Source organism: Eucyclogobius newberryi, unplaced genomic scaffold (assembly GCF_026437365.1).
Source record: "Eucyclogobius newberryi isolate DKJ021-1_F unplaced genomic scaffold, fEucNew1.0.hap1 SCAF_120, whole genome shotgun sequence".
In the NCBI taxonomy this organism is placed as follows: domain Eukaryota; kingdom Metazoa; phylum Chordata; class Actinopteri; order Gobiiformes; family Gobiidae; genus Eucyclogobius; species Eucyclogobius newberryi.
In genome coordinates this window covers 22,501-50,000 of record NW_027315747.1, presented here as the reverse complement: position 1 = coordinate 50,000, position 27,500 = coordinate 22,501, and the positions used below count along the sequence as shown (strand labels likewise).

General features: G+C 50.2%; 1 protein-coding gene across 1 annotated transcript in view; it reads right to left on the bottom strand.

The window, feature by feature from the left end:
* Positions 1 to 27,500, bottom strand: part of LOC140357020 (rho GTPase-activating protein 12-like) — a 112,040-nt gene that overhangs the window by 70,939 nt on the left and 13,601 nt on the right. Inside the window, exons 4-7 of the mRNA XM_072441997.1 lie at positions 22,158 to 22,283; positions 10,225 to 10,302; positions 5,250 to 5,311; positions 4,340 to 4,421 (exon numbers count right to left, since the gene is read on the bottom strand). Coding sequence (XP_072298098.1) covers positions 4,340 to 4,421; positions 5,250 to 5,311; positions 10,225 to 10,302; positions 22,158 to 22,283 — 348 coding nt within the window. The remainder of the gene's footprint in view (positions 1 to 4,339; positions 4,422 to 5,249; positions 5,312 to 10,224; positions 10,303 to 22,157; positions 22,284 to 27,500) is intronic.

Here is a 27,500-nt window from a genome sequence, read left to right as displayed (position 1 = left end):
AGCTCACCACGCCCCTCTCTCCCCAGCTCACCACGCCCCTCTCCACAGCTCACCACGCCCCTCTCTCCCCAGCTCACCACGCCCCTCTCTCCCCAGCTCACCACGCCCCTCTCTCCCCAGCTCACCACGCCCCTCTCCACAGCTCACCACGCCCCTCTCTCCCCAGCTCACCACGCCCCTCTCCACAGCTCACCACGCCCCTCTCCACAGCTCACCACGCCCCTCTCTCCCCAGCTCACCACGCCCCTCTCCCCAGCTCACCACGCCCCTCTCCACAGCTCACCACGCCCCTCTCCACAGCTCACCACGCCCCTCTCTCCCCAGCTCACCACGCCCCTCTCCACAGCTCACCACGCCCCTCTCTCCCCAGCTCACCACGCCCCTCTCTCCCCAGCTCACCACGCCCCTCTCCACAGCTCACCACGCCCCTCTCTCCCCAGCTCACCACGCCCCTCTCTCCCCAGCTCACCACGCCCCTCTCTCCCCAGCTCACCACGCCCCTCTCTCCCCAGCTCACCACGCCCCTCTCCAGAGCTCACCACGCCCCTCTCCACAGCTCACCACGCCCCTCTCTCCCCAGCTCACCACGCCCCTCTCTCCCCAGCTCACCACGCCCCTCTCCACAGCTCACCACGCCCCTCTCCACAGCTCACCACGCCCCTCTCTCCCCAGCTCACCACGCCCCTCTCTCCCCACGCCCCTCTCTCCCCAGCTCACCACGCCCCTCTCTCCCCAGCTCACCACGCCCCTCTCTCCCCAGCTCACCACGCCCCTCTCTCCCCAGCTCACCACGCCCCTCTCCACAGCTCACCACGCCCCTCTCTCCCCGGCTCACCACGCCCCTCTCTCCCCGGCTCACCACGCCCCTCTCTCCCCGGCTCACCACGCCCCTCTCTCCCCGGCTCACCACGCCCCTCTCTCCCCGGCTCACCACGCCCCTCTCTCCCCGGCTCACCACGCCCCTCTCTCCCCGGCTCACCACGCCCCTCTCCCCCCGGCTCACCACGCCCCTCTCCCCCCGGCTCACCACGCCCCTCTCCCCCCGGCTCACCACGCCCCTCTCTCCCCGGCTCACCACGCCCCTCTCTCCCCGGCTCACCACGCCCCTCTCCCCGGCTCACCACGCCCCTCTCCACAGCTCACCACGCCCCTCTCCACAGCTCACCACGCCCCTCTCTCCCCAGCTCACCACGCCCCTCTCTCCCCAGCTCACCACGCCCCTCTCCCCAGCTCACCACGCCCCTCTCTCCCCAGCTCACCACGCCCCTCTCTCCCCAGCTCACCACGCCCCTCTCTCCCCAGCTCACCACGCCCCTCTCTCCCCAGCTCACCACGCCCCTCTCTCCCCAGCTCACCACGCCCCTCTCTCCCCAGCTCACCACGCCCCTCTCCCCAGCTCACCACGCCCCTCTCTCCCCAGCTCACCACGCCCCTCTCTCCCCAGCTCACCACGCCCCTCTCTCCCCAGCTCACCACGCCCCTCTCTCCCCAGCTCACCACGCCCCTCTCTCCCCAGCTCACCACGCCCCTCTCTCCCCAGCTCACCACGCCCCTCTCTCCCCAGCTCACCACGCCCCTCTCTCCCCAGCTCACCACGCCCCTCTCTCCCCCCAGCTCACCACGCCCCTCTCTCCCCAGCTCACCACGCCCCTCTCTCCCCAGCTCACCACGCCCCTCTCTCCCCAGCTCACCACGCCCCTCTCCACAGCTCACCACGCCCCTCTCCACAGCTCACCACGCCCCTCTCCACAGCTCACCACGCCCCTCTCTCCCCAGCTCACCACGCCCCTCTCTCCCCAGCTCACCACGCCCCTCTCCCCAGCTCACCACGCCCCTCTCTCCCCAGCTCACCACGCCCCTCTCTCCCCAGCTCACCACGCCCCTCTCCACAGCTCACCACGCCCCTCTCTCCCCAGCTCACCACGCCCCTCTCTCCCCAGCTCACCACGCCCCTCTCTCCCCAGCTCACCACGCCCCTCTCTCCCCAGCTCACCACGCCCCTCTCCCCACAGCTCACCACGCCCCTCTCCCCAGCTCACCACGCCCCTCTCTCCCCAGCTCACCACGCCCCTCTCTCCCCAGCTCACCACGCCCCTCTCCACAGCTCACCACGCCCCTCTCCACAGCTCACCACGCCCCTCTCCACAGCTCACCACGCCCCTCTCTCCCCAGCTCACCACGCCCCTCTCCACAGCTCACCACGCCCCTCTCTCCCCAGCTCACCACGCCCCTCTCCCCAGCTCACCACGCCCCTCTCTCCCCAGCTCACCACGCCCCTCTCCACAGCTCACCACGCCCCTCTCTCCCCAGCTCACCACGCCCCTCTCTCCCCAGCTCACCACGCCCCTCTCTCCCCAGCTCACCACGCCCCTCTCCCCAGCTCACCACGCCCCTCTCTCCACAGCTCACCACGCCCCTCTCTCCACAGCTCACCACGCCCCTCTCCACAGCTCACCACGCCCCTCTCCACAGCTCACCACGCCCCTCTCTCCCCAGCTCACCACGCCCCTCTCTCCCCAGCTCACCACGCCCCTCTCTCCCCAGCTCACCACGCCCCTCTCCACAGCTCACCACGCCCCTCTCTCCCCAGCTCACCACGCCCCTCTCCACAGCTCACCACGCCCCTCTCCACAGCTCACCACGCCCCTCTCCACAGCTCACCACGCCCCTCTCTCCCCAGCTCACCACGCCCCTCTCCACAGCTCACCACGCACCTCTCTCCCCAGCTCACCACGCACCTCTCTCCCCAGCTCACCACGCACCTCTCTCCCCAGCTCACCACGCCCCTCTCCCCAGCTCACCACGCCCCTCTCCCCAGCTCACCACGCCCCTCTCTCCCCAGCTCACCACGCCCCTCTCCACAGCTCACCACGCCCCTCTCCACAGCTCACCACGCCCCTCTCTCCCCAGCTCACCACGCCCCTCTCTCCCCAGCTCACCACGCACCTCTCTCCCCAGCTCACCACGCCCCTCTCTCCCCAGCTCACCACGCCCCTCTGCCTCCCTCACTTTTGCCGTTGGTGATGGAAAGGGCCCCAGCTCCAGAATCATCTTCTGGAGGAGGCCCTCTGGTTGTCGTCTCCTTCCTGTGGGACCTGAACTCCAGATCCAGAATCTTGTTCTTCACTTTGACTTTCACCTCACACGCCTCGTCTAGAATGTTCCTCCGTCTGGAGCTACCATAGTTTTAGCATTGTTAGATTGTGGGGACATGGGTTTTCCCCCGAGGTTAAAGTCCTTCAGTCCATCATTACTAATAGTTTAGTTCCCTTTCCTTTCCCAGGGTTAGTTTCTCTTACAGCCTCTTGCTCCTTGGTTTGTGGGAGAAAAGGCAAATATCAGATCATCAGAACAGAAGTCCTGTTCTTGTAACGTCTGAGCCACAAGAGACGATCTTCAATGAAGACAAAGCACTGAGTGTGAGTGTTTGTGTGAGTGTATGTGTGTGTGTGTGTGTGTGTGTGAGTGTGTGAGTGTGAGTGTGTGTGTGAGTGTGTGAGTGTGTGAGTGTGTGTGTGTGTGTGTGTGTGTGTGAGTGTGTGTGTGTGTGTGTGTGTGTGTGTGTGTGTGAGTGTGTGTGTGAGTGTGTGAGTGTGTGTGTGTGTGTGTGTGAGTGTGTGTGAGTGTGTGTGTGTGAGTGTGTGTGTGTGTGTGTGTGTGTGTGAGTGTGTGAGTGTGTGTGTGAGTGTGTGAGTGTGTGTGTGTGTGTGTGTGTGAGTGTGTGTGTGTGTGTGTGTGTGTGTGTGTGTGTGTGTGTGTGTGTGAGTGTGTGAGTGTGTGTGTGAGTGTGTGAGTGTGTGTGTGTGTGTGTGTGTGTGTGAGTGTGTGTGTGTGTGAGTGTGTGAGTGTGTGAGTGTGTGTGTGTGTGTGTGTGTGTGTGTGTGAGTGTGTGAGTGTGTGTGTGAGTGTGTGAGTGTGTGTGTGTGTGTGTGTGTGAGTGTGTGTGTGTGTGTGTGTGTGTGTGTGTGTGTGTGTGTGTGTGTGTGAGTGTGTGAGTGTGTGTGAGTGTGTGTGTGTGAGTGTGTGTGTGTGTGTGTGTGTGTGTGTGTGTGTGTGTGTGTGAGTGTGTGAGTGTGTGTGTGAGTGTGTGAGTGTGTGTGTGTGTGTGTGTGTGTGTGAGTGTGTGTGTGTGTGTGTGTGTGTGTGTGTGTGAGTGTGTGTGTGTGTGTGAGTGTGTGAGTGTGTGTGTGTGTGTGAGTGTGTGTGTGTGTGTGTGTGTGTGTGTGTGTGAGTGTGTGTGTGTGTGTGTGTGTGTGTGTGTGTGTGTGTGTGAGTGTGTGTGAGTGTGTGTGTGTGAGTGTGTGTGTGTGTGTGAGTGTGAGTGTGATACTGTACATACCCAGCTGCTGTTGCCTCCCTGGCCCTTGGTGAAGAGCAAAGAGGAGCCCTGCAGCACGGTCCACGACGACGCCCAGTTCTTCCTACACACACACACACACACGCAGACGCAGACGCAGACACACACACACACATCAGGCAACTATATTTGTACAATGGCAAAAGGCTCTTTTCACAAGTATAATATTTATTTCATCGCTTTGACTTTTTCATTTTCTTTTTACTTGTTTAAACAAATCCTCATTGACCAGAGTCAATCACGTTTATAGTGTTTATACCAAAGAGCTTTTCACTTCCACCTGCTCCAGAAGGAGGCTCTAAGGACACTAAGGTTAAACTGCTACAAAAATAGATGGAATAAATGAAGTAAAAAACACCTTAAAAGTTCTTATTTGATGAATTAATTTCACTGATGATGGTAAAAAAACGTTCTGATTCTGATGTTCTTTGTATTGTTCTGCTTTGAGGTTTAAAAAAGTCATAAAAAAAGAAAGAATTGAAGTATTTCTTTTAGGCAGACGCTTGTTCCTCAGGGAATGAATGGAACGTGAAGTGACACATTTAAGATGGGATTTTACTGCATTTACTGGACATTTAATATCACATTATGACACACACATAACATCTGTACCGCTACACACGCTCACAATAGTTTTTAAATTTTATCTATAGATATATTACAGACACAATTTAGTGTCTAGAAAAAATAACTTCAAAAAATAATAATTCAAAATAGTTTATTTTTGCTTATTTCAGCAAAATTGAGTTCAGACTTAAAATCTGTCGTATTGATTGAGTCAATTAATCATTGAAAATGTTGTCTATGCTATAGTCTGTTTGAAACATTCTGATGACATTTCAAAGGGTTTATTAGGTCGATATTAATGTGACGTGAACGAGCCTTTTCTTACCTGACTTTCTTTCCATTCTCTGTGATTTTTGTGACGTTGAGGACTCCACACTTCTCTGAGGCCTGAAGACAATGAGAAGAACACATACAGCTTCATATTGCATTATTCAGTCACGCTGCACGTGAAGATAAGATACTATTATAGCCACAGCTGCCCTGGGGCAAACTGACGGAACTAGGGCCGTCACCAATCTGCCCCATCGGCCCCTCCGGCTACCTCCAGCGCACGTTCCGGCGCACGCAAGCCATTCCCATGCAGCGGTGAGCGGGCCCTGCTGAGCTTCAGGGCCCTGCTTGAGCTTCAGGGCCCTTCTGAGCTTCAGGGCCCTGCTTGAGCTTCAGGGCCCTGCTTGAGTTTCAGGGCCCTGCTTGAGCTTCAGGGCCCTGCTTGAGCTTCAGGGCCCTGCTTGAGCTTCAGGGCCCTGCTTGAGCTTCAGGGCTCTGCTTGACCTTCAGGGCCCTGCTGAGCTTCAGGGCCCTGCTTGACCTTCAGGGCCCTGCTTGAGTTTCAGGGCCCTGCTTGAGTTTCAGGGCCCTGCTTGACCTTCAGGGCCCTGCTGAGCTTCAGGGCCCTGCTTGACCTTCAGGGCCCTGCTTGAGTTTCAGGGCCCTGCTGAGCTTCAGGGCCCTGCTGAGTTTTAGGGCCCTGCTTGACCTTCAGGGCCCTGCTTGACCTTCAGGGCCCTGCTGAGCTTCAGGGCCCTGCTGAGCTTCAGGGCCCTGCTTGAGCTTCAGGGCCCTGCTTGACCTTCAGGGCCTTGCTGAGCTTCAGGGCCCTGCTTGACCTTCAGGGCCCTGTTGAGCTTCAGGGCCCTGCTTGACCTTCAGGGCCCTGCTTGAGTTTCAGGGCCCTGCTTGAGTTTCAGGGCCCTGCTTGACCTTCAGGGCCCTGCTTGACCTTCAGGGCCCTGCTTGACCTTCAGGGCCCTGCTTGAGTTTCAGGGCCCTGCTTGAGTTTCAGGGCCCTGCTTGACCTTCAGGGCCCTGCTGAGCTTCAGGGCCTTGCTGAGCTTCAGGGCCCTGCTTGACCTTCAGGGCCTTGCTGAGCTTCAGGGCCCTGCTTGACCGTCAGGGCCCTGCTTGAGTTTCAGGGCCCTGCTTGACCTTCAGGGCCCTGCTTGACCTTCAGGGCCCTGCTTGAGTTTCAGGGCCCTGGTTGAGTTTCAGGGCCCTGCTTGACCTTCAGGGCCCTGCTGAGCTTCAGGGCCCTTCTTGACCTTCAGGGCCCTGCTTGACCTTCAGGGCCCTGCTGAGTTTCAGGGCCCTGCTTGAGCTTCAGGGCCCTGCTTGAGTTTCAGGGCCCTGCTTGACCTTCAGGGCCCTGCTGAGCTTCAGGGCCCTGCTGAGCTTCAGGGCCCTGCTGAGCTTCAGGGCCCTGCTTGAGCTTCAGGGCCCTGCTTGAGCTTCAGGGCCCTGCTTGAGCTTCAGGGCCCTGCTGAGCTTCAGGGCCCTGCTTGAGCTTCAGGGCCCTGCTGAGCTTCAGGGCCCTGCTTGAGCTTCAGGGCCCTGCTGAGCTTCAGGGCCCTGCTTGAGCTTCAGGGCCCTGCTTGAGCTTCAGGGCCCTGCTTGAGCTTCAGGGCCCTGCTTGAGCTTCAGGGCCCTGCTTGAGCTTCAGGGCTCTGCTTGACCTTCAGGGCCCTGCTGAGCTTCAGGGCCCTGCTTGACCTTCAGGGCCCTGCTTGAGTTTCAGGGCCCTGCTTGAGTTTCAGGGCCCTGCTTGACCTTCAGGGCCCTGCTTGAGTTTCAGGGCCCTGCTTGAGTTTCAGGGCCCTGCTTGACCTTCAGGGCCCTGCTGAGCTTCAGGGCCTTGCTGAGCTTCAGGGCCCTGCTTGACCTTCAGGGCCCTGCTGAGCTTCAGGGCCCTGCTTGACCGTCAGGGCCCTGCTTGAGTTTCAGGGCCCTGCTTGACCTTCAGGGCCCTGCTTGAGTTTCAGGGCCCTGCTTGACCTTCAGGGCCCTGCTTGAGTTTCAGGGCCCTGCTTGAGTTTCAGGGCCCTGCTTGAGTTTCAGGGCCCTGCTTGAGTTTCAGGGCCCTGCTTGAGTTTCAGGGCCCTGCTTGACCTTCAGGGCCCTGCTGAGCTTCAGGGCCCTGCTTGACCGTCAGGGCCCTGCTTGAGTTTCAGGGCCCTGCTTGAGTTTCAGGGCCCTGCTTGACCTTCAGGGCCCTGCTGAGCTTCAGGGCCCTGCTGAGCTTCAGGGCCCTGCTTGACCTTCAGGGCCCTGCTGAGCTTCAGGGCCCTGCTGAGCTTCAGGGCCCTGCTTGAGCTTCAGGGCCCTGCTTGAGCTTCAGGGCCCTGCTGAGCTTCAGGGCCCTGCTTGAGCTTCAGTCAAAAAATTGCAAAATTTTGATCTTTTTTTTTTGCCTTCAAATACAAAAAAATAAGAATTTACCTACCGACCGACCCACTTGAAACATGGTGGGTCGAATAACAGCAAACAGACTAATAAAAATGTTTTTATTCCATTTTTTAAAGCTCACAAAGGCAAAATGGGTATTAAAGATTGTAATGAGGCTTTGGTGCCACAAAAGTCTTTAATTGTCATCATCTGGACTTGTTTTTGTTCAACTCTTATTTTTTTTTCTCAAATGTTTCTTATTAAATAGGAAACATTTAAGAATAAAAAATAAGAGTATGTGTGTGAAGGTTCTTGTGATTCGTGAGCTTCGTGTCTTTCCCTTTGCCCCTGATCACCCTTGAAAAAGAAAGCCTGGTTATATAAAGGTTAAAAAAATATAACTAAATAAAAAAAGGATAATTCAATTGTCTTTTAGGCATCTGCAAAATTAGATCGTGTTTTGTTTCGAAGTGGCACCGAAGTGACTTTTTTTTTCAAAATCGTACTTGTCCGATCGAGCTCAAAACAACACTTTTTGCATCTAATTGAATAAATATTCTAAAAAATATATCCGCGTAACACGCCCTCAAAAAAGCCTTATTTTCCTGTTTTTTCGAGGACAATTAACGCCTAATGGAAATGATCTACGGAGCTCATATTTCACTCACTAATGTGTTTTTATGTCTGAGTGGAAATAATTAATACCATGTAATAAATGTACTCTATAGTACATTGTACCCCTACCCATTGTGTGAAAAACTCAGCATTGTCTGATTGTTTGAAACTCATGGGTTATATTCTCCTCGAGACGCCATGAAAAAAGTGCATTGTAGATATTGTGTATTTTCACAATTGGTTTCACTTCCTCTTCCTCTTTTATTTTGATGGGACATTTCCTCTCATGCCGTGGTCTTAGCATTAGCGGTAGCATCAGCATTAGCGGCGCTCTCTGTTGCTAGGTGATGGAGGTACAGGGAGGAGGGGAAAGTCTTTATTCTTTAGACTTTATTCTTTCTGCCACAACTCGGGTATTTTTGACCCCTTGAACATCAATGAAAAGTCACAGGTCACCGAGGCTCTCTCTTTCTCCCTGCTCAGGTCTGCGTTCAGCACGATCTTGCATTTTGTCAGGACAAACTACTATTTGAATCGCAAACTACGCAATCATGAACGGTGAATCACTGAGCTTCATTTGGTATGTATTTGTATATGTGTTACAGTGTAGCATGTTAGCGTGCAGACACGTGTGTTACAGTGTAGCATGTTAGCGTGCAGACACGTGTGTTACAGTGTAGCATGTTAGCGTGCAGACACGTGTGTTACAGTGTAGCATGTTAGCGTGCAGACACGTGTGTTACAGTGTAGCATGTTAGCGTGCAGACACGTGTGTTACAGTGTAGCATGTTAGCGTGCAGACACGTGTGTTACAGTGTAGCATGTTAGCGGGCAGAGATGTGTGTTACAGTGTAGCGTGTTAGCGTGCAGACACGTGTGTTACAGTGTAGCATGTTAGCGGGCAGAGATGTGTGTTACAGTGTAGCATGTTAGCGGGCAGAGATGTGTGTTACAGTGTAGCGTGTTAGCGGGCAGAGGGCAGACATGTGTGTTACAGTGTAGCGTGTTAGCGGGCAGAGATGTGTGTTACAGTGTAGCGTGTTAGCGGGCAGAGGGCATACATGTGTGTTACAGTGTAGCATGTTAGCGGGCAGAGGGCAGACATGTATGTTAGCATGTTAGCGGGCAGAGGGCAGACATGTGTGTTAGCGTGTAGACATGTGTGTTACAGTGTAGCATGTTAGCGTGTTAGCGGGCAGACATGTGTGTTAGCGTGTTTGCGGGCAGAGGGCAGACATGTATGTTAGCATGTTAGCGGGCAGAGGGCAGACATGTATGTTAGCGGGCAGAGGGCAGACATGTGTGTTAGCGTGTTAGCGGGCAGACATGTGTGTTAGCGTGATAGCGGGCAGACATGTATGTTAGCATGTTAGCTGGCAGAGGGCAGACATGTGTGTTAGCGTGTTAGCGGGCAGACATGTGTGTTACAGTGTAGCATGTTAGCGGGCAGACATGTGTGTTAGCGTGTTTGCGCGCAGACATGTGTGTTAGCGGGCAGAGGGCAGACATGTGTGTTAGCATGTTAGCGGGCAGACATGTGTGTTAGCGTGTTAGCGGGCAGACATGTGTGTTAGCGTGTTAGCGGGCAGAGGGCAGACATGTGTGTTAGCGTGTTAGCGGGCAGACATGTGTGTTACAGTGTAGCATGTTAGCGTGTTAGCGGGCAGACATGTGTGTTAGCGTGTTTGCGCGCAGACATGTGTGTTAGCAGGCAGAGGGCAGACATGTGTGTTAGCGTGTTAGCGGGCAGACATGTGTGTTAGCGTGTTAGCGGGCAGACGTGTGTTAGCGGGCAGAGGGCAGACATGTGTGTTAGCGGGCAGACATGTGTGTTAGCGTGTTAGCGGGCAGACATGTGTGTTAGCGTGTTAGCGGGCAGACGTGTGTTAGCGTGTTAGCGGGCAGAGGGCAGACGTGTGTTAGCGGGCAGACATGTGTGTTAGCGTGTTAGCGGGCAGACATGTGTGTTAGCGTGTTAGCGGGCAGACATGTGGGCAGATGATGCGTGTGGCAGGCATACTAACAGTGTTTGGGTGTTTGGGAGACGACGGGCACGAGTCAGAGTCCGGGGAGCTCTGCTTGGGGCCTTCTGGAGCATTCTCCTGTCAACAAGAACCACACAGCCAGGGCGTTACGCTAAGAGGAAAGTGTAACATGCATTTACAGTCAACATCGTTAGTGTTGGTCAAAAGAAACTGGACAAAAATGAGTCATTATCAGAGTGTTATTGACGTTAGAAGATCCAAATTAGGGTTAAGAAGCGAAAAGGCACATGTGACGTTCTATTCATTTGACACTTTTCTCCGACATAATTAGGTTAGTTATGAAATTCTAGATCCTTTACTAATCACATTTGGCAAAAAACATCTCTAGTTCTAGAAATGATTTACTCAATAGGGCAAATGAACTCTCCCTCCTCTTAAACCAATTAAAGAGAGTCACATAAGCCATGGCTACACATTTTCTGAACTGCCCAGCTGGTATATATCAGGCTGAGAAATAGATTTTCAAAGTTAGGGGCCCCCAAGCAAATTTCAGGGGCCCACAAGCGCGCGCAGCATCGCGGCGTCATAAGAACAAGATAAATGTGTTTTAAACCTGGTTATTAGCATGTAAAACAATTTAAAGTACTTTTATCTGTTCTTTGATATGAAGAGCACAAATAGTGAATCATATAAACCAGAGATCATGATGTTTAAAACTGTTTCATTTAATATAATCATGTTTCTTAGATACAAAATAAATACTGTTTACAGCATTTTACACAAGGAGATCTTGTGGAATATATAAAATCACAGCCTACAAAATAAACTACTAACATATATACATTATATACATATATACATTGCCCCGAAAATTAGACCGAGCATTTCCGAGGACACGTGAACGCAACACCAACGCAGCGGCCAATCAGATGCCCGCTTTCATCGATATTACGTCACGGAGACCGCTCAGCCAATGAGAAGCGAGAAGACGTGCGAAGTGGGCGTGTCTGTAAAAAAACAAACTTAAAGGTAGTATGGACAATTTTTCGGCGATTTGAGAACGCAGGCGGAAGTGCTCATGCCACTCCCCCGTGCACATGCCACTCCCCCGTGCTCATGCCACTCCCCCGTGCACATGCCACTCCCCCGTGCTCATGCCACTCCCCCGTGCACATGCCACTCCCCCGTGCTCATGCCACTCCCCCGTGCTCATGCCACTCCCCCGTGCTCATGCCACTCCCCCGTGCTCATGCCACTCCCCCGTGCTCATGCCACTCCCCCGTGCTCATGCCACTCCCCCGTGCTCATGCCACTCCCCCGTGCTCATGCCACTCACCCGTGCTCATGCCACTCCCCCGTGCACATGCCACTCCCCCGTGCTCATGCCACTCCCCCGTGCTCATGCCACTCCCCCGTGCACATGCCACTCACCCGTGCTCATGCCACTCCCCCGTGCACATGCCACTCCCCCGTGCTCATGCCACTCCCCCGTGCTCATGCCACTCCCCCGTGCACATGCCACTCCCCCGTGTGGACTGAAACAACACACACGTGCGTTTGTTTATTAGCGCAACGGAGCGCATCACATCTCTCGTCTCCCGTAGATTTCTGTCCACATCTGCGTCAGCTCGAACTGTCTTTCTCCGTCTTCATTTCTCCCTGTCGCCCTCAGAGGCAACTGTTGTTGTGATTTTGGGCCTTACAAAAATAAATTGATTTGATTTGATTCATTTTGCCCCGTACACTGAGGGAACTATATTATGATAGATCCATGCGCTTAGGCACGCGGAAACGTGGGCACGAGCCGCACGTGGCTGCAGGTGAGCGGTAGGTGCGTTTTATGATTGACACGTGGCAGGACAAATGATTTATCCACGACACGAGGAAATATGATAAAAAATTTGCTGAAAAAAATCGTCCATTCCACCTTTAAGCGATGAAAATGCCCCGAATATGAACAAATTACTAGTTAAATCTTGATTTTTTTCGAGGAGGGGCACGGCGGGCCCCCTCCTATTTCAAACCACGGGCCCGCCGGAGATTCAACTGCTTGCGGGCCCCGGGCCCCCATCTATTTCGCAGCCTGTATGTATGTATGCTACTTGGGCTCTTTTGGCAGCGGGCAGTCTAACAGAGGCTGTGCAGTGACATCACTGTCAGTGGAAAAATACACATTATGATTCAAATTAAATTAAATGATTCAAATAAAATAGATTCCTCTTTGTGGCAGTGTATAGTAGAACTATGAGGAGCACAACTATGTGTTTCTTTATATGATTACATGTAAACTGTCGTTACTCTTGTGCAGAGCTTAGAGTGTGTTTGCTAATGGCAGGGGGACATAAAGGACGGTTCAACTCAACACAACAATTCATTTCCTCAAAAGTTTGTTATTTAAAGAGAGAAAGGTCTTGAGTTCAAATGTGTGTGAAAGTCTGTGGCAGTGAAAAATGTGAGGCTAACTGGAGTGTGATGTTGTTTGATTCTCTTCTTTTAGATATCACCCAGAATTCAAATATATTACAGATCCATCCATAAATTCTTCTTCTTCTGCTTATCCAGGGCCGGGTTGCGGGGGCAGGAGTCTAAGCAGGGACTTCCAGATTTCCCTAACCCCAGACACTTCCTCCAGCTCCTCCGGGGGACCCTAAAGTGTTCCCGAGGCGCCAGCCAGTGTCCTGGGCCTCTTTCCGGTGGGACATGCCCGGAACACCTCCCCAGGGAGGCGTCCAGGAGGCATCCGAAAAATGCCCGAGCCACCTCAGCTGGAGGAGCAGCGGCTTTACTCCGAGCTCCCCCTGTGTGACTGAGTTCCTCACCCTGTCTCTAAGGGAGCGCCCAGCCACACGGCGGAGGAAACTCATTTCGACCGCTTGTATCTGTGATCTTGTCCTTTGGGTCATGACCCAAAGCTCATGACCATAGGTGAGGTCAGAACGTAGAGTGACCGGTAAATCCAGAGCTTTGTCTTTGGACTCAGCTCCTTCTTCACCACAACAGTCGATGCAGCGACTGCACCGATCTAACTGTCAATCACAGGCTCCATCCTTCACTCACTCGTGAACAAGACCCCGAGATACTTGAACTCCTCCACTTGGGACAAGGACTCCCCACCCACCTGGAGAGGACAAGGACTCCCCACCCACCTGGAGAGGACAAGGACCCCCCACCCACCTGGAGAGGACAAGGAATCCCCACCCACCTGGAGAGGACAAGGACCCCCCACCCACCTGGAGAGGACAAGGACCCCCCACCCACCTGGAGAGGACAAGGCACCTTTTTCCGGATGTGAACCATGACCTCGGATCTGGAGCTGATTCTCATCCCAGACGCTTCCCTCTCGTCCCAGTACAGCTGCAGGTCCAGGTTTGATGGAGCCATCAGGACAACATCATCTGCAAACAGCAGAGATGAGATCCTGTGGTCCCCAAACCGGACACCCTCCGACCCCTGACCACACCCTCCGACCCCTGACTACACCCTCCGACCCCTGACTGCGCCTAGAATTCTGTCCATAAAAAGTATGAACAGAACCGGTGACAAAGGGCAGCCCTGGTGGAACAGGGTTTGTCACAGTCAAAAGCTGAGATGTCACCTCTGTAGCTATTGAGAAATGGAAGTGTATCAACTATTAGCATTTACACATGGACACATTTCTTGCCTATTGGTTCAACTAAATTATTTTTGCTTTTTCCTTGTGGTATATCATGAATGTAAAAGGTATATAGACAAAACATGCTTTAAAACTAAAAAATGACATTTTTATATTAAAAATGTAAGCAATTATAACAATTACAAATAGCTCTCAATTTACCACTCGGTCCATGGGTCTTCTCTCACCTATGATCATGAGCTTTGGCTAATGACCCAAAGGACAAGATCGTGGATACAAGAGGTTCAAATGAGTTTCCTGACCTCCGGGATGATGGCTGCTTAGTTCGGACGCAGTTGTAACTGTGAAAATAATGGCTAGACCCAATATTTTCATGTAGGATCAGACATGAAGACACTGGACACATATTTTGTGCCTTAGAAAAACAAGAAAAAGGCCACTGAAAATCGGGCTAGCAGTGCAGCACCTAAGCTAGCTGCTAGCTCAGCTCCTGCGCTTGCTTCGTCGCCCTTAAGTGCCACTTCTGCACCAGCTGCATCACGCGACCGCTCCAGATTCATCAGTTGAGGAGACTCGGAGTGGGACAGACCCAGTGAGTTTAGCGGCCTTACGGGAGATTAATGATGAGATTCCAAAGACGTGGCCCTGATCATCAATTTCTCTTCTTCTCTTTATAATTTTGTGTAGAATTTGAGAACTTTCCTTCTTGGCATGATTTACCATCAATTTGAGTTTTTCCTGCAATATTTAGCTTTTTCTCCCTTTGTTTCTCTTTTTTCGGGGGCTATAGCTATAATTTGTCCTCTCAAGACTGCTTTGGAAGCGTCCCAAAGGAGGCGGAGATATTTCCCTGGTATCATTTTCCTCCAGATAAGTCTTAATGTTGCATTTTTTCCTTAAAGGTGCCATAACAGGCTTTGTTCACGTTTGGTAGTCTATCCTAAGTGTATCATTGATAATAATAAGTGTTGTGCAACACCCTTAACATAATAGTTCAGAAATATCACCCAGACCTTGGACCCTTCACCAACCCGGAAATGCAAACGGCTTGGTTTGATATTCACCCCCACCCAAGAGCCATCTGGCTCCCCCACCCAACCCGTGACGTAGTCTCAGAGCGCGTGTGCCCCGCCCACCCGTGACGTAGTCTCAGTGAGAGCGTGTGTGCCCCGCCCACCCGTGACGTAGTCTCAGTGAGAGTGTGTGTGCCCCGCCCACCCGTGACGTAGTCTCAGAGCGCGTGTGTGCCCCGCCCACCCGTGACGTAGTCTCAGAGCGCGTGTGTGCCCCGCCCACCCGTGACGTAGTCTCAGTGAGAGCGTGTGTGCCCCGCCCAACCCGTGACGTGGTCTCAGAGCGTGTGTGCCCCGCCCACCCGTGACGTAGTCTCAGAGCGCGTGTGTGCCCCGCCCACCCGTGACGTAGTCTCAGAGCGCGTGTGTGCCCCGCCCACCCGTGACGTAGTCTCAGAGCGCGTGTGTGCCCCGCCCACTCGTGACGTAGTCTCAGTGAGAGCGTGTGTGCCCCGCCCAACCCGTGACGTGGTCTCAGAGCGTGTGTGCCCCGCCCACCCGTGACGTAGTCTCAGAGCGCGTGTGTGCCCCGCCCACCCGTGACGTAGTCTCAGAGCGCGTGTGTGCCCCGCCCACCCGTGACGTAGTCTCAGTGAGAGCGTGTGTGCCCCGCCCAACCCGTGACGTGGTCTCAGAGCGTGTGTGCCCCGCCCACCCGTGACGTAGTCTCAGAGCGCGTGTGTGCCCCGCCCACCCGTGACGTAGGAGATAGTCTGTAATATAGCTAAAAACTGCGGGAATCAATCAAAAAAACACTCTGGACATAAATGAAGCACAAATAGCAATGTAAGAAGGTTAAAAGCTCTTAAAAGTCGATTTTGCATGTTATGGGACCTTTAAATAAAGGGTCATTAACCCTTCAGGGTCCGGAGCTTTTTTGGCCGTTTTTGGGTACCTTCAATTTTGCCCTGATATACTACATTCATGTTTACCAGACCAATGTTGAGTATCTTTTTTCAGCACAACCTCACATATATATATATATATATATATATATATATATATATATATATATATATATATATATATATATATATATATATATATGATCAGTTAGTTAGTTTTTCACTTTGACATACTATTTCAACATACTGCACCTAAACACACACAAAAAACACAAAGTCTGTCTAGAAAATTATGTTTTTGTCATTGTAAAAACCTCAAACATCAACCAAGCATTTAAAAAGGTTCAAACTGAACCACAAGGTGCAAATATGAAAACATACAAGTATTCTTGTGATATATACAAGCAATAAACAACTATTTACAAGAAAAAGTAGATAAATCCACAGGCGTTTTTCTATTTGTGCTACAACAGTTTCTGTCCAAAATGACACAGAGAGCCACATCAGAAGCAGCTCTAAACCAGGTCTAAACCAGGTCTAAACCAGGACTAAACCAGGACTAAACCAGCTCTAAACCAGGTCTAAACCAGGTCTAAACCAGGACTAAACCAGGTCTAAACCAGCTCTAAACCAGGTCTAAACCAGGACTAAACCAGGTCTAAACCAGCTCTAAACCAGGTCTAAACCAGGTCTAAACCAGGTCTAAACCAGGACTAAACCAGGACTAAACCAGCTCTAAACCAGGTCTAAACCAGCTCTAAACCAGGTCTAAACCAGGTCTAAACCAGGTCTAAACCAGGACTAAACCAGGACTAAACCAGGTCTAAACCAGGACTAAACCAGGTCTAAACCAGGTCTAAACCAGGACTAAACCAGCTCTAAACCAGGTCTAAACCAGGTCTAAACCAGGACTAAACCAGGACTAAACCAGGTCTAAACCAGGACTAAACCAGGACTAAACCAGGACTAAACCAGGACTAAACCAGGTCTAAACCAGGTCTAAACCAGGACTAAACCAGGACTAAACCAGGACTAAACCAGGTCTAAACCAGGACTAAACCAGGTCTAAACCAGGACTAAACCAGGACTAAACCAGGTCTAAACCAGGTCTAAACCAGGTCTAAACCAGGTCTAAACCAGGACTAAACCAGGACTAAACCAGGTCTAAACCAGGTCTAAACCAGGTCTAAACCAGGACTAAACCAGACTAAACCAGGGCTAAACCAGGTCTAAACCAGGACTAAACCAGGTCTAAACCAGGTCTAAACCAGGTCTAAACCAGGACTAAACCAGGACTAAACCAGCTCTAAACCAGGTCTAAACCAGGACTAAACCAGGACTAAACCAGGTCTAAACCAGGACTAAACCAGGTCTAAACCAGGTCTAAACCAGGACTAAACCAGGTCTAAACCAGGACTAAACCAGGACTAAACCAGGTCTAAACCAGGTCTAAACCAGGTCTAAACCAGGACTAAACCAGGACTAAACCAGGTCTAAACCAGGACTAAACCAGGTCTAAACCAGGACTAAACCAGGACTAAACCAGGACTAAACCAGGTCTAAACCAGGTCTAAACCAGGACTAAACCAGGACTAAACCATGTCTAAACCAGGACTAAACCAGGTCTAAACCAGGACTAAACCAGGACTAAACCAGGACTAAACCAGGACTAAACCAGGTCTAAACCAGGTCTAAACCAGGACTAAACCAGGACTAAACCAGGTCTAAACCAGGTCTAAACCAGGACTAAACCAGGACTAAACCAGGACTAAACCAGGTCTAAACCAGGTCTAAACCAGGTCTAAACCAGGACTAAACCAGGACTAAACCAGGTCTAAACCAGGACTAAACCAGGTCTAAACCAGGACTAAACCAGGACTAAACCAGGACTAAACCAGGTCTAAACCAGGTCTAAACCAGGACTAAACCAGGACTAAACCATGTCTAAACCAGGACTAAACCAGGTCTAAACCAGGACTAAACCAGGACTAAACCAGGACTAAACCAGGACTAAACCAGGTCTAAACCAGGTCTAAACCAGGTCTAAACCAGGACTAAACCAGGACTAAACCAGGTCTAAACCAGGTCTAAACCAGGACTAAACCAGGACTAAACCAGGTCTAAACCAGGTCTAAACCAGGACTAAACCAGGACTAAACCAGGACTAAACCAGGTCTAAACCAGGTCTAAACTAGGTCTAAACCAGGTCTAAACTAGGACTAAACCAGACTAAACCAGGGCTAAACCAGGTCTAAACCAGGACTAAACCAGGACTAAACCAGGTCTAAACCAGGTCTAAACCAGGACTAAACCAGGACTAAACCAGCTCTAAACCAGGTCTAAACCAGGACTAAACCAGGACTAAACCAGGTCTAAACCAGGACTAAACCAGGTCTAAACCAGGACTAAACCAGGACTAAACCAGGACTAAACCAGGACTAAACCAGGTCTAAACCAGGACTAAACCAGGTCTAAACCAGGTCTAAACCAGGACTAAACCAGGACTAAACCAGGACTAAACCAGGTCTAAACCAGGACTAAACCAGGTCTAAACCAGGACTAAACCAGGACTAAACCAGGACTAAACCAGGACTAAACCAGGACTAAACCAGGTCTAAACCAGGACTAAACCAGGTCTAAACCAGGTCTAAACCAGGTCTAAACCAGGACTAAACCAGGTCTAAACCAGGTCTAAACCAGGTCTAAACCAGGACTAAACCAGGTCTAAACCAGGTCTAAACCAGGACTAAACCAGAACTAAACCAGGTCTAAACCAGGTCTGAACCAGGTCTAAACCAGGTCTAAACCAGGTCCAGGGTTAGGTTCTCTGACGACTCTGCCATCATCGGACTGATCAGCTCCTGCTGGAGCAGCAGCATCACAGAGAGGGAGAGGAAGAAGCTGGACAAAGCTCCGTCCTGGACTGTCCTCTGGACTCGGTGCAGGAGGTGGGGGACAGAAGGGTCCTGGCTAAACTCACATCTATGCTGGACCATGAGTGTCGCCCCCTGCAGGACACTCTGTCCACTCTGGACACTCTGTCCACTCTGGAGAGCAGCTTCAGTGACTGATCCACCCTCGCTGTGTGAAGGAGACGTTTCACAGTCTGTCCTTCTGCTGCTGTCAGACTCTACAACAAACACTGTCATACACATGTGCAATACTGTCATACCCATGTGCAATACTGTCATACCCATGTGCAATACTGTCATACCCATGTGCAACACTGTCATATTCATGTGCAATACTGTCATACCCATGTGTAATACTGTCATACCCATGTGCAATACTGTCATACCCATGTGCAATACTGTCATACCCATGTGCAATACTGTCATACCCATGAGCAATACTGTCATATTCATGTGCAATACTGTCATACCCATGTGTAATACTGTCATACCCATGTGCAATACTGTCATACCCATGTGCAATACTGTCATACCCATGTGCAATACTGTCATATTCATGTGTAATACTGTCATACCCATGTGCAATACTGTCATACCCATGTGCAATACTGTCATATTCATGTGTAATACTGTCATACCCATGTGTAATACTGTCATACCCCTGTGCAATACTGTCATACCCATGTGTAATACTGTCATACCCATGTGCAATACTGACATATTCATGTGCAATACTGTCATACCCATGTGTAATACTGTCATACCCATGTGCAATACTGTCATACCCATGTGCAATACTGACATACCCATGTGCAATACTGACATACCCATGTGCAATACTGTCATACCCATGTGCAATACTGACATACCCATGTGCAATACTGTCATACCCATGTGCAATACTGTCATACCCATGTGCAATACTGTCATACCCATGTGCAATACTGACATAATCATGTGCAAGAGTGTTTACTTTTGCCACTGTTATTATTATTTTTGTCTTATTTTATCTATTTATGTTTTTCTCTCTATTCCTTATTAATAAGAATATGAGAGGTTTTGTCTATGAGAGTTTTGTTTATAAGAGCTTTTCTATAAGTTATCTGTTCTATTACCTACATGTGTTGAGACACCAAAATGTCCCCTTTGTGTGGACAAATAAAGGCTTATCTTATCTTAAGAGACACAACAAAAGCGTGTTAGCTGGGTTAGCTGGACACTTAGCTGGGTGTTAGCTGGGTGTTAGCTGGGTGTTAGCTGGGTTAGCTGGACACTTAGCTGGGTGTTAGCTGGGTGTTAGCTGGGTTAGCTGGACACTTAGCTGGGTGTTAGCTGGGTGTTAGCTGGGTGTTAGCTGGGTGTTAGCTGGGTGTTAGCTGGGTGTAAGCTGGGTGTTAGCTGGGTGTTAGCTGGGTGTTAGCTGGGTGTTAGCTGGACACTTCCAGAGGTTTGAACTTTACACTTTCATTTTGTTTAGAGAAAAAATAAGCGTTGCGAGATGCAGCCAGGCAACAATCTGACTCTGAGGCTGTTACTGGTTTCAGGTGAAACTCGGTGTAAACAAAAACAGGACAGGCTATTATCAGGGGGGCGGAGCTTACTCAGGATAGAATAAGAGGTCTCAGACTAGCTCCCCAGATTGAGAATGACTCTGGATGAGAGTTTTTCTAACAGTGTCCAGATGATACAACTGAATCTTTTCTGGATGAGCGATAACACCGCACAGTGGAATATTATCGCTAAAGAACAAGAACAACACATGTTTTTAGTGCAATAAAAACAACAAAAGTGAAAGAACAAACTTCTTTTAATAGAACTGCCTAAAAGTCTGTAAAAGTCAATTTAAATATTGCTATAACTTAGAATAAAACAAGAGGCTTATAGTGCAAAAAGCTTTGAATAAAGCAGTGAATGCTTTTGTAAAAACATATTTGAGCCTCCCTGGATCCTATGTAGATATAATATGTGTCAGTCCTGCAGGGGTCATACCTTCTCAGTATGTGTCAGTCCTGCAGGGGTCATACCTTCTCAGTCTGTGTCAGTCCTGCAGGGGTCATACCTTCTCAGTCTGTGTCAGTCCTGCAGGGGTCATACCTTCTCAGTATGTGTCAGTGCTGCAGGGGTCATACCTTCTCAGTCTGTGCCAGTGCTGCAGGGGTCATACCTTCTCAGTATGTGTCAGTCCTGCAGGGGTCATACCTTCTCAGTATGTGCCAGTCCTGCAGGGGTCATACCTTCTCAGTCTGTGCCAGTCCTGCAGGGGTCATACCTTCTCAGTATGTGCCAGTCCTGCAGGGGTCATACCTTCTCAGTCTGTGCCAGTCCTGCAGGGGTCATACCTTCTCAGTCTGTGTCAGTCCTGCAGGGGTCATACCTTCTCAGTATGTGCCAGTCCTGCAGGGGTCATACCTTCTCAGTCTGTGCCAGTCCTGCAGGGGTCATACCTTCTCAGTCTGTGCCAGTCCTGCAGGGGTCATACCTTCTCAGTCTGTGTCAGTCCTGCAGGGGTCATACCTTCTCAGTATGTGCCAGTCCTGCAGGGGTCATACCTTCTCAGTATGTGTCAGTCCTGCAGGGGTCATACCTTCTCAGTATGTGCCAGTCCTGCAGGGGTCATACCTTCTCAGTCTGTGCCAGTCCTGCAGGGGTCATACCTTCTCAGTCTGTGCCAGTCCTGCAGGGGTCATACCTTCTCAGTCTGTGCCAGTCCTGCAGGGGTCATACCTTCTCAGTATGTGCCAGTCCTGCAGGGGTCATACCTTCTCAGTATGTGCCAGTCCTGCAGGGGTCATACCTTCTCAGTCTGTGCCAGTCCTGCAGGGGTCATACCTTCTCAGTCTGTGCCAGTCCTGCAGGGGTCATACCTTCTCAGTCTGTGCCAGTCCTGCAGGGGTCATACCTTCTCAGTATGTGCCAGTCCTGCAGGGGTCATACCTTCTCAGTCTGTGCCAGTCCTGCAGGGGTCATACCTTCTCAGTATGTGCCAGTCCTGCAGGGGTCATACCTTCTCAGTCTGTGCCAGTCCTGCAGGGGTCATACCTTCTCAGTCTGTGCCAGTCCTGCAGGGGTCATACCTTCTCAGTATGTGCCAGTCCTGCAGGGGTCATACCTTCTCAGTCTGTGCCAGTCCTGCAGGGGTCATACCTTCTCAGTCTGTGCCAGTCCTGCAGGGGTCATACCTTCTCAGTCTGTGTCAGTCCTGCAGGGGTCATACCTTCTCAGTATGTGTCAGTCCTGCAGGGGTCATACCTTCTCAGTCTGTGCCAGTCCTGCAGCGGTCATACCTTCTCAGTATGTTTCAGTCCTGCAGCGGTCATACCTTCTCAGTATGTGTCAGTCCTGCAGCGGTCATACCTTCTCAGTCTGTGCCAGTGCTGCAGGGGTCATACCTTCTCAGTCTGTGTCAGTCCTGCAGGGGTCATACCTTCTCAGTATGTGTCAGTCCTGCAGGGGTCATACCTTCTCAGTCTGTGCCAGTCCTGCAGCGGTCATACCTTCTCAGTATGTGTCAGTCCTGCAGCGGTCATACCTTCTCATTGAGGTCCAGGACGTAGGTGCTGTGTCTCCACTTGGTCAGAACTATGGGCTCCTGCTGCTCCTTTCTTTCCAGACTTCGGCTCTTTGGCAGCGCCCCGGACTGAGGTGAGACGTTATACTGCAAAGAAGTTACATTTAAAACAACATGAATAAACATTTTAACAGTCCAGAGTCTATTGAATTTGTCCATTACAAAATGTAGTCCACATGTCTAATATCTGTCAGTCCTTGTTGTTGCAGTCTGTGTCATCCATTTCTTTGTGATCCCTTTTTTCCAGCCACCAGAAGTATATGCCAAAGGTATGTGTGTCCATGGCAGGACCTCTGAGGCCCAAATACATGAATAATGCACTGCAGACAGTTTTCAACCCCCCACTAACCCGGACGACAGGACAGTCCCAACACAGTCCCCCAAAACACACTTTTCCAACAGAATTCCCTCCATGTGATCCTGTGGTTCTCCACTAAGATGTTCTTATACTTTCACACTCTTCATCCTCCAGAACAAAGTGACCCTCTCTTTCACATTTACTCTTCATGTGTCAGTAGTGACTGTCAAGACTTTCAATTTAGATATTATTCCCCTTGAAAGTTCAGATTTATATGTTTTAATGAATGTTTCAGTCAAATGCTCTGATGGTCATCATTCTTTTTGATTTCTTGATTATAATAACTCCTTACTTGTAAATACCTAAAAAAAAGTCCTGATCTTTCACCTCAAAGCTCTTCAGATGATTCTCCTTCACAATCTCAGATTGTGAGTTCACCAGTTTAAGATTTTAACATCTTTGTTTGGTTTGTATGTTTTGATCAGCTCCTTCCATGTTGTAAGAACTGATTTTACCCAAGGATTCTCCACCTCCCTGAATGACTCAAGCGTCTGTCATGTTCCAGTAAGATATACTGACTCTCAGTATAAGACCTGTACAGGAACCCCCGGCACCACATGACTCTCAGTATAAGACCTGTACAGGAACCCCCGGCACCACATGACTCTCAGTATAAGACCTGTACAGGAACCTCAGGCACCACATGACTCTCAGTATAAGACCTGTACAGGAACCCCCGGCACCACATGACTCTCAGTATAAGACCTGTACAGGAACCCCCGGCACCACATGACTCTCAGTATAAGACCTGTACAGGAACCTCAGGCACCACATGACTCTCAGTATAAGACCTGTACAGGAACCCCCAGCACCACATGACTCTCAGTATAAGACCTGTACAGGAACCTCAGGCACCACATGACTCTCAGTATAAGACCTGTACAGGAACCCCCGGCACCACATGACTCTCAGTATAAGACCTGTACAGGAACCCCCAGCACCACATGACTCTCAGTATAAGACCTGTACAGGAACCTCAGGCACCACATGACTCTCAGTATAAGACCTGTACAGGAACCCCCGGCACCACATGACTCTCAGTATAAGACCTGTACAGGAACCTCAGGCACCACATGACTCTCAGTATAAGACCTGTACAGGAACCTCAGGCACCACATGACTCTCAGTATAAGACCTGTACAGGAACCCCCGGCACCACATTACTCTCAGTATAAGACCTGTACAGGAACCCCCGGCACCACATGACTCTCAGTAGAAGACCTGTACAGGAACCCCCGGCACCACATTACTCTCAGTATAAGACCTGTACAGGAACCTCAGGCACCACATGACTCTCAGTATAAGACCTGTACAGGAACCCCCGGCACCACATGACTCTCAGTATAAGACCTGTACAGGAACCCCCAGCACCACATGACTCTCAGTATAAGACCTGTACAGGAACCCCCGGCACCACATGACTCTCAGTATAAGACCTGTACAGGAACCTCAGGCACCACATGACTCTCAGTATAAGACCTGTACAGGAACCTCAGGCACCACATGACTCTCAGTATAAGACCTGTACAGGAACCTCAGGCACCACATGACTCTCAGTATAAGACCTGTACAGGAACCTCAGGCACCACATGACTCTCAGTATAAGACCTGTACAGGAACCCCCGGCACCACACTGACTTAGATAGAGATATCTGGGCAAGATATACATTTGTATAGTTTCAATCCTTTGACTTAGACTTAACTATGGGATCAGAGTCCATTTTATATTTATAAAAGGGGTTGAAAAGAGGGTTATATTTTGTCTCTCAGTCTCTAGAACAGAGGGGGATGTCAGAAAGAGAATTTCATTTTTTTTGTTGATTTGTATCCAGACATTGAACCAGTTTCTTGGACAAAATGCCTCACATTGGGGACGGAATTGTCTGGTTTGGTCAAATAGAATAGAATAGGCAGTTTTATGTTCTGTCCCATCAATTGTTCGATTGTTTTTGTTTGCCTAATATATTAAGCTAAAGGTTCAAAATACAAAGCAAACAGGAGGGGAGACCAGGCACAGCCATGTCTGACCCCTCTTTCCAGTCAGTAAGAGCACCAAAACTTTGCAGCTAGAAAAAATCAGTTTTTCCTTTTCTTTCCTTTAGTAGGAATGTATTACACTTGTAATACATACATATTGTCACATTCATAGGGGTTACACCTTCTAACCTGTTTATTCCTCCACTACAGCCATCACCAAATGGTGGACCCCGGTCCAGATCCGGACCGAGTGATGGTTCTGTCCGGACCCGTGACCGGTGCTAAATTCACGAGATAAAGTCATTTTCATGGAGCATTTTTTTGATTTTTTTGTGTACGGCCGTGGCTATATTGATACAGCGCTGCTGCTCCAATAAATACAACAATACGGCATGTCCGTGGTTCAGTCACCTGCACGGGGCTGAACAGCTTTTCAGTCACCTGCACGGGGCTGAACAGCTGTTCAGTCACCTGCACGGGGCTGAACAGCTGTTCAGTCACCTGCACGGGGCTCTTTTACGTTCATATCAACATTTTGTGTTTGTGTTGTGCCAGATGGCGCTCTGCGCGCGCGGAGGCGCTCGCACGGTGATCCTCGGCGACCGCACGCCTCTCATATCATATTGACTTTCCTGCGCCTCTGAAGTGGAGCTTCGGCATTCTCCGGACCACGGCTCGGCAGCCAATCAGAGCCAAGCACACAAACTTTGTTGACCAATCAGTGTCATGGCGCGGGCCGAGGCGGACTTTAATCAAACGCTTCCCACCCCGATTTAATGATAATATTCCCTTTTTTCTGAGATTTATTAATAAAAATGAGCCCGTCCTTGCACTCGAAAATGCCCGTCCACATTTTGAAATGCCCCGTCCAGAATACGGGAAGACGGCCTCATCTAAAAGAAAACCACCAATATTGAACTTGAATATGGTATTTTCGTCAAACGCGCATGAGGTGAAATTCAGCAAAGCAGGTGTCAATTTTGCTCTCAAAATGGCAGGAAAAAATGCACAGCTAAATGAAAATATGAAGATGAACACAGGACGTTTTTAACAGAGTGGGAATTATATTTTATAAGTTTATATTTTTTGTTGAACGTAATGGTAATCCATTCTGCCCGACATGTCAGACGTCATTAGCACATTTCAAAGCTTCAAAGCTTCAGCTGAATTCAACTGAATTCAGTTTTTTGTTTTTGTGTTTTTGTTTTTGGACTTTGTTAAACTGAGAGTTTGTTTGTGTGAGACAATGTTCGTTGTTGAAATGACTGACTTGTGGTCTTAATATTGGAAATATCAACAAGAAATTAATGAGCTGAAAACACGGATATTTGTTTTGGAATCTGAAAAAGTTCTTCACGATACCATTCCTGTGTCTACCGACGGTAAGAAGAGCACACTTTTTACAAGAAAAACTGCTACTTTCAACCTAAACCGCAGTGACTCTGTGTCGTTTCCAAAACTGTCTAAAAACCAGAAAGACCAGGCTGTTTCTTGGAACAAACTTGGAGCAAAGCCTAAACGATACCAAGATAACGTGAAGTCACCTAAAATACAGCTCACCAACAGATTTTTACCACTTTCAGAGATGGAATTAAATGAAAAAAGGAAAGATGACGTGGCCAAAATACAGCGAGGAGGATCTGTGCCAGGAGCCAAGGTCACGCAGATTGTTTTAGTTGGGGACGGCGCGATAAGTCACGTGACGCATGAAAAGATAAACACACATTCTTTTCCAAGCGCCACTGTTTCTGAGATAACGTCACTCCTTCCAAATGTTATGGCTAAATATGGAGGAGCTAAACAGCTGATTGTGCACGTGGGTGCAGTGGACATGCGGCGGGAACAGACTGAAGTTTTGAAAAAAGACTTCTTGAAGTTATTCGACGTGCTTGATAAAATGGAAATCAAAACATTCATAAGTGGACCTCTTCCAAACATCGACAGGAGGATAAACAAGTTTAGCCGGCTTCTTCAGCTGAACACATGGCTGTCCAAAGAGTGTTCCCCGAGAGGACTACACTACATTGAGAACTTCTATCTATTCTGGAAACGAGAGGACCTGTTTAAGAGAAATGGCCCCCACCTATGCAGAGGTGGAGTGAGGGTGCTGACAGAGAACCTGCTCCACGCTCTGAGGCATTGGACTGGGCCTGGACAGGGTCCTGAGCAGATAGTTAGAGAAGAGAGGAATGAGAGAAGAATTCCTGCTCCCTCAGCCAGAGACCGAGCCAATGTTTCAACATCAAAAGCACCACAACCTCAGCCTCCACCAAAGGATTCATCAGCAGCTGCTCCACCACCACCAGCAAAGGATTCAGCTCCAGCTGCTCCACATTCACCTCCACCGCCTCCAGCAAAGGAACAATCTTCAAAGGCCTTGGACCCATCTGTGACAAGCCCAACAACATCCCTGTCATCGCCCCTGCCTTCACACCAGCCCTGGGTTCCCCCTGCAACATCTACTCCCACTAAAGATTCATCATTCTCCTTCTCATCTCCACTCTCACCCATGGGCCTTCCCAGCCATTTTGAAAGTCTGATCAAATCAGGCATTAAGATGGCTCCACTCACGCCCAATATAGCAAGGGCTATGCCGACTACACCAACAAAAGCCCCACCACCCATCCCCCCTCGCCTCTCACCTGGTCCCAAACTCTCCTTGGCTACAAAAGCCCCACCACCCATCCAACCTCGCCTTTCACCTGGTATCTCCCATAGCTAGGATGCACTGGGTCTCAGCGTTGCCGGGACTTATTGTCACATTAAAAATCAAACAAACCCGGGGCCCTATGTAAAAAGAGCCCCCCCTAGTGCTATTTCCGCAGTCACATCATCACACAGATGGAAAAACAAAGTGCGAGTCAGGCCCAATCTGAGAAATGTGATTCATATTCCCTGTGAAAAGATAAAGCCCAGTCTCACTGAAACTAGTCTGAAACTTGCTGTGCTAAATGTCAGATCCTTATGTC